The sequence below is a fragment of the Nanorana parkeri genome, unplaced genomic scaffold (genome assembly GCF_000935625.1).
Source record: "Nanorana parkeri isolate BGI_ZX_2015 unplaced genomic scaffold, ASM93562v1 scaffold635, whole genome shotgun sequence".
NCBI classification, from domain to species: Eukaryota; Metazoa; Chordata; class Amphibia; order Anura; family Dicroglossidae; genus Nanorana; species Nanorana parkeri.
This window is the reverse complement of record NW_017306903.1, coordinates 721,393-728,546: the sequence shown is the minus strand read 5'-3', so window position 1 is coordinate 728,546 and position 7,154 is coordinate 721,393. Positions and strand designations below refer to the sequence as shown.

Below are 7,154 nucleotides of genomic sequence, written 5' to 3'. Positions count from 1 at the left end.
AGTTTAGAGGTGAATGGGAGTAAGGAGATAGGTCTGAAATTATTGAAGTTGGTAGGGTCCAGTGAAGGTTTTTTGGGTATTGGGGTGACTAGTGCATGTTTGAGAGGGGTAGGAAAGATTCCAGTAGAGAGGGAGAGATTGAAAATGTGGGTAAGAGAGTCTAGGATAGAGCAAGAGGGTGACCGAAGTAGTTTTGAGGGAACAGGGTCTAGGGGGCAAGTGGTGAGGTGGGTGGCAGAGAGAAGCTTAGTAACCTCCTCTGTGATGACAGGGTCAAAAGAGGAAAGTAACAAGTGTGATGGAGGATCAGGTACTATAATAAAAGGAGCAGTTGATTGGACAGTGGCGATCTGATCTCAAATAGCATCTATTTTGTTTTTGAAATGAATGGCAACGTCCTGGGCAGTGAGTGAGTTAGTGGGTGGTGGTGGTAGAGGACATAGTAGAGACTTGAAGGCAGAAAAGAGTTGACAAGGTTTGGATGAGAGTGTGTTAATGAGAGTGACAAAGTAAGTTTGTTTGGCAGCACGGAGGGAGGAGTTATATTTTATCAGGGCAGCTTTGTATTGGCACCGATACCAGTATCGGTGCATCCCTAGTTTACACCTGCACATATTGCAGCAAATACTTCTGTGTTATTGAAAGCAGTGAAAGGGTATCGAGGAAGTCTCAATTATAGCAAACCTGGGTCCCCTTTACAATTTTGTAGAAGTTAGATTAGGAGTTACTGCACTTCAGCTTAAATTGTATCTTCACTTTTTCAGACAAATTGGGATAACACCTATTTTATATTTGGTACATGTTTCTCAGTCACATGGTATACCTTTACAAAATTAAATAGCTGGTTGCAAAAACCACGATTAATTCTGAAAGAAAAGTTGTTCTTTGTACGGAATTTCTCTCTGGAATGCAAGGGGAGGGCAATATTTACAGTAACTAACCCTGTCTGTACTGTTCTGGCAGATCTCATTATCAGATGTAAACTAGATTTGAACACTGTCTGCCCTAACAAAGGGATCAACATCTACAAGCATTGTATATTAATGAGGGGGATATCCATCTGACCTTACTCGGACAGGCAGCTGCAAAGTCCTGCTACTCAGAGACATCTAGAAGGGTAAGGTCATATTTTTAGATATGCTGTGTGAATAGGAATACATAAAACATACTGGCCTTTGCTCAATTTTGACTGCAAAAGTGGAGATTCACTTTAAGGAAGAAATCCATGTAAGTGCTAATATGCACCGCACTGATCCTAATGCACAAGGCCATATGAAGTAAGGGCATCATTTTAACAAAATAAGGGGCCTATGAGAAAGCATCTATGAACAAAGTTACATACTGTAGTAGGTAAGGTTGAAGACACAGATGCGCCCAGTTTAACCTAAAGTATGTATGTGTCTGTATATACTTGGCTCTAGTTCTTCCCATATCCTTGTATATTTACTGATCTAAGAAACGCATTTAAAAAAAAAAAAGATAACTATGCTATCAGCAGATACTACGGACTGTGGAAGGGAATTCCACATTTTTACTACTCACAGTTTAAAAAACAAAACAAAAAAAACCTTTGTGCGGTCTTAAGGTGCCCATATACCTTAGGCATATCGGCCGATTTTTGCTTGCGATCGCATTTTCATCCGATATTCGTAAGGTTGATGGGCAGTCTACAACCACAAATACTGTACAATCGATCGACTTGACTAACCAGCAGGTTAGAAAACTTTGGTCGATCGTACGATTTTCGCAAGGTTGGTTTCCATACGTCAAAATTTGTATGTTCTACACTGCACATGCGCAGACGAAAATACGTGCAGTTGATTACCGCAATTCCTCCAGGTGCTTTCTTTTAATTACCGCTGATCCAACCTTGCGATAATCGGGGCAGGACGGGGCCGCCGTACAAAAATCGTATGACGGTTCGATCTTCGGACGAAAAGTGTTGTCCGATGATCGCAAGGTGTATGGGCAGCCTAAGATTAAACTGCCCCGCTTCTTACCACTTGTTGTGTCCTTGTGTCATCAAGAGTTCTTGGTGTAAACAACTTATTCTGAAAATAGTGCTCCCCATTAATGACTGACAATTACAGTTAGGTCCCCTCTTAGGCCCCTTCCTTTTCCAAGGAAAACAAGTTTAATTTTTGGAAGCGATGTTTATAACTCAGGCCTTCCATCCCCTTTATTCATTTTGTAGCCTTTGACTAAACCCTCTCAAGTTCGAGGACAATCTTTCCTGAGGGTTGGTGACCAAAAGTGAACCGCATACTCACTGTGAGGCCACACCAGTGATTTGTAAAGTGGTACAATTATGTTTTTATGCCTTGCTAAAATCCCACTTTAAATGCAGTATAGCAGGGGTGCCCACAATTTTTTGTGTTAAGATCTACTTTTCAAATGACGAGCTACATGAGATCTACCAACGAAAAAAAAAAAAAAAACTCCCTCTCTCCTGGCTGTCTCTCCTCTCTCTCTCCTGGCTGTCTCTCCCGGCTCACCTTGCTGTATTTTGCAAACAGTGCAGTACAACAGGCTGTGTAAACTAATATTCTTTGATGTAATACATAGCACTTCAACCACCAGAAAGGTGTCAGGGAGCTTGGCTCAGCAGACTCAGGCTAATAGGTAATCCTGTGTGCACAGCTAACTAAATATACCAAAATTGAATAAAGGGGCCGCCATTCGCACCCTTCGTGATCTACCAGCATCGGGTTTGAGAGCTACCGGTAAATCATGATCTACCTAATGGGCACCCCTGCAGTATAGTATCTTGCTTGCTTTGCTGGCCACTTTTCGGAATTGCATACTATTGCTGAATCTGTGAAGGGTTGGTATGTAACAGAGAATAGACAATTTTCTAAAATAATTTATTGTTGCCCAAATATTCCAGAATGTGTTTCCAATACCCTATATTGAAATATGGTGTAAAATTAGGAGTGCAAACAATTCTACAAGGTATATCCCCTTACAGAGACAGAAATAAATACACATTTCACTGAACAACAACAGGTCCTCGACAATTTGATACATGACCAGATTTAAACTCAAACACTATCAATGGTATGGAGAGACATAAGACAACAGATACTGTTGGTCATACTGCCACCTATAGGAGGAAGGAGGATTTGAACACTGCCAAACAAACAGAATGTGTAGGCCAACCAAAGATAACCCCTTCTCTCTCCAGCATGCATCATTTGTCGCAAATGGGTGTCACCCATGTCTCTCAATGGACCCAAAGAAAAGGATATAACAGTACATACAAAAATCATGTTTTCTCTTTCTTATACATTTAAGGGCAAAGGAAGCCGAATACTTTTGGGACATCCAAAAGCAGTCCAATTGAGTAGTGGGCAACAAGCTAACAGACCCTACAAAAACAAAACTGGGGACTGCCTGCACCCCCAAAACCACCTGAAAGAGCAGTGTCTGAAACGAACACCTAACCCCCTCTGTCTGATAGGGGAACCTGCAAACACAATCAGAGGGAAGAAATGGAGAATCAACCTGGTGCCAAGACCAAGAAGAAATGGTTGCCAACCAGGGAGGAGTGACATCTCCGAAGGATCACCAAACCAGAGGCCAATCTAGAAGCTGGACAACCTGAACCACCAAGGGATGTAGTGATAACTAATTCCTGTTTAGAAAGTAAAAGAACCAATAACCAAAATGGTTAACAATTAAAAAGGGAACAAGTCACTGCAAGAAACAAGTATACACAATAACCTCGCCCAGGAAAAACCCTGCAATAATTATAACTACAATTATTATTGCAATGGGTGTAAAAATGACTCCCAAGTGCAGAAAACCGAAGAATAGATCCTACAAAGTCAGCATGACTGAAGCAGGGGGGGTGGAAGGGGTTTTTCATACTAGGGAGTGTTCTCTTCCTGGGGGAAGTCTAATCATCCCACAGTTCGAAAGAGAGGGTTCATATCCGTTAGGACAAAAAGTGCCACCAAAGCTAGACCCAGATAACCTGGTAGGTCAGGGAGGCTTTCTGAAGAGGCATAACACTGTGGGGTAGTAGGTGCCACTAATAACCTTACCAGCCCCAAAGGGAAACACAGCTCCAGAGGCTGAGCCGACACAGGAACTAAAGCCACATTCAGGAATTGGTAAGTTGTAATTTTAGCATCACAGACCTATATACCCACATTGTCGGGCCTCGCAGGTTCCCTTTCTCAAGCCAAGAGTGCTGCCTTGAGAAAAGGACCCTGCAAGGCCCTGAAACTTCGATACAAATGTCTGTTGATGCTGTTTTTCCCCTGTACTGAAAGCAAACCTAGGAATGCCACTGCTGATGTCCTAAAAATACTAGCTCCTTGGCTGTCACTAGCTTCACTGATCCAGAACAAGCATATTAAAGCCCCTGGATCAGCAAGAGAATCAGGCAATTCATATGTTTAGGAGGGGACAGAAATAGAAGCCTCTTTATTCACTTTCTTCATGTAAAACTTTATCAAGTTTTACCCAAAGAACGTCAGAATCAAAAGAGTAGGATGAGGTGTAATGGTGTGCTGTACGCTCTCTTCCATGCCTTTGCTTAAGAGATGCATAGGTTGGGTCCTTGCACACATCTCTCCTCTGCATGCAGCTACCCAGTGCGTAGACTATGAGGCCAAGTAGCAAAGCAGAAGACAGAGGTACAAGAACCTACCCCACCCAATTTACAGATCTTAGGAACTTTGGGTTCTTGCTCATCTTAGCTACACAAACCAGAAGATATGCATTAAAATGATAACCCCTGTAACCAATTATTTCTTATAATCTCACTTAAAAGAAAGCATTGGTATTATTAAAAAGAAAAAAAAAAAAGTTGGATCCACACAAATATACCATTTCAAACCTCTTAATAACTCACTTGCAAGACCTGTGTAAATATTCGTTAAAATACACATTGATTTATTTATGTATTTTATCTTCAACATACTTTTTCAGATGTTTAGTCCTTTATATGACTGCATTCTTGAAAAAGTTCCAGAGATCCTGCAAAAGCCATTGGCTAGGGAATAGCAGACAGGACTGCACTTAGTGTTGAAGGGAATATCCTCTGCCCTTGATTTTTGCACAGAAAGCTTATAGAGCCTCCAGACAAACTCCATCTGTTTAGGGGAAATAAGTTTCTTAGAAGCAGGAAAGAGAAATTGTTTCCTGCAAAGACATAAAGGCTGGTTGTATCCACCATTTCTTCAAGAACATGTGATTGGCCCCAAAGCATGGAAGTAGGTAAAGTATTCCCATCCATTATAGTCTTCAGTCTTTTTCGCATAATAATATGTACATAATAGTCAGTAAAAATGCATCTCTTGGATATTGGCTTGATCCATTGGAGTTGTATGTTATTTTCCTTAAGATCCAACATGAACCGATGTGTAAGGGATCAAGGGTTATTTTACAGTTGCAAGTGTCCCTTGATTTCGTGCGGCAACCCAAGCCATGAAGGCGTCTCTGTTAAAATAAATGCCAAATATCAACAAATCAATACAAATACAAGATGTAGCATTTTGCCAAATGATAACATACTAGCGTTTCACCGTAAGGCCTCATTCACATTGCATAAATTCAGGCCGTACACATTTGTGCAGGGTGCACGCCCGTATCGGGCCGTGCCCGGGAAGGACAGGTACTGCGAGTGATTGCACGCAGCAGCCTGTTCTTCCCTATGGGAGGATGTGGCCGTACGCTGTCATACGCACACCCAAACTGCAGATCCGTGCTCAGACAAAGACGGGATCCATGCTGTCTGCCTCCGAGTGCGGAAACTCTGACCAGCACAGATGTACAGTTCGGGTTTTCATGCGGTTGCGTCCTCCCATAGGGAAGAACAGGCTGCTGCACGCAGCACCTGTCCCTCCTGGAAACGGGTGTGCACACTGCGCGGACGTGAACAGCTCGAGTTTACGCAGTGTGAATGAGGCCTAAAACTACACTGCCATTTCTGGCACATTTTATACAGATTTTGCTTCTTTCACTACACATAGAGGTTAGTGTAGCCATAAAATTAATATTGAAGGAAAAACAAACACAGAATTCCCTCACACCCACATTGTGTTGAAAAGATATGCACTGTGGGGAGACGGGTGTCATTTCATAGTTACATACGGTAGTATTTGAGGTTGAATAAAGACATAAGTCCATCAAGTCCAACCTATTGTGTGTATGCATTTATGTTTGAGCTGGAGTGTGCGTGTGTACGAGTCCAGGTGTGATTTAGCTCTTAGGCGTACTTGTACCCCTGTATTTTATGGTCTCCGAGGAACTCGTCCAGGAGCTTCTTGAATGATTCCACGCCCTTAGCTGAAATCACTTCCTATTACACCATACATGAAGTACCAGGGCAGCTAAAAGTGCTAACTCACTTTACTACCTGTGGTGAGGAAAGAGGTTTGCTTTTGTGATTGGCAACCTCTCCTAAAAATGATATTGCATTTCAAACTGATCTAATGTCTGTGACATTTCAAATCCATGACCAAGAACAAGCATGCAGATCAGGGGTTCTGACTGCACTTGTTGCATAGTTCTTAAGGGTCAAGGACAGAAGCCAGAATCAATCACGCAACTACCATTAAGGAGCTCAAGCAGTGGCGACCTATCGATTTCTATGAATCCGTTTTATGTAACTTTAAGCCAAAAGAACAAAGTCAGTGCATTGTGTCACTCACCTGCAGTGTTTGACCACACATTCATTGCTACAGTACTCATTGTCCCAATCTTTGCTTTCCACAGGGGAATTCTCACATCCAGAACGCACACACCGAGGCTGGGGAGATGGGCTGCGGGGTGGAGAGCCACTTACCAGCTGAACATCCATTTGTGGCGGAGAAGACTCCTACACAGGAGAGCGATTGTTCAGATGAAATGATGTACAAAATACAGAGCTTTCAGTAATATTCCTGCAGCAATTAGGACTCGGATATGTAAAATAACTATATTCTATTACCTATGCAACCAACATGACCTCAACACCATAATCTATCAGGCATGCATACATACATACATACATACATACATACACACACAGTATATATAACATTTACAAACAGGGATTTATAAAATATGGAGGAAATGGGTGCAGATCAATCACACAATCTGAATAGCTACCACGAGCCCTACACTTTGTGTGAATTGTCTGTAAATATTTTCATGCATCTCTT

The 7,154-nt window shown here is 42.0% G+C and overlaps 1 protein-coding gene across 1 annotated transcript in view; it reads right to left on the bottom strand.

Moving 5' to 3' along the window:
- Positions 1–5,016: 5,016 nt before the first annotated feature.
- Positions 5,017–7,154, bottom strand: part of TOX4 (TOX high mobility group box family member 4) — a 29,474-nt gene continuing 27,336 nt past the window's right edge. Inside the window, exons 9-10 of the mRNA XM_018563139.1 lie at positions 6,663–6,829; positions 5,017–5,448 (exon numbers count right to left, since the gene is read on the bottom strand). Coding sequence (XP_018418641.1) covers positions 5,388–5,448; positions 6,663–6,829 — 228 coding nt within the window. The 3' untranslated portion in view covers positions 5,017–5,387. The remainder of the gene's footprint in view (positions 5,449–6,662; positions 6,830–7,154) is intronic.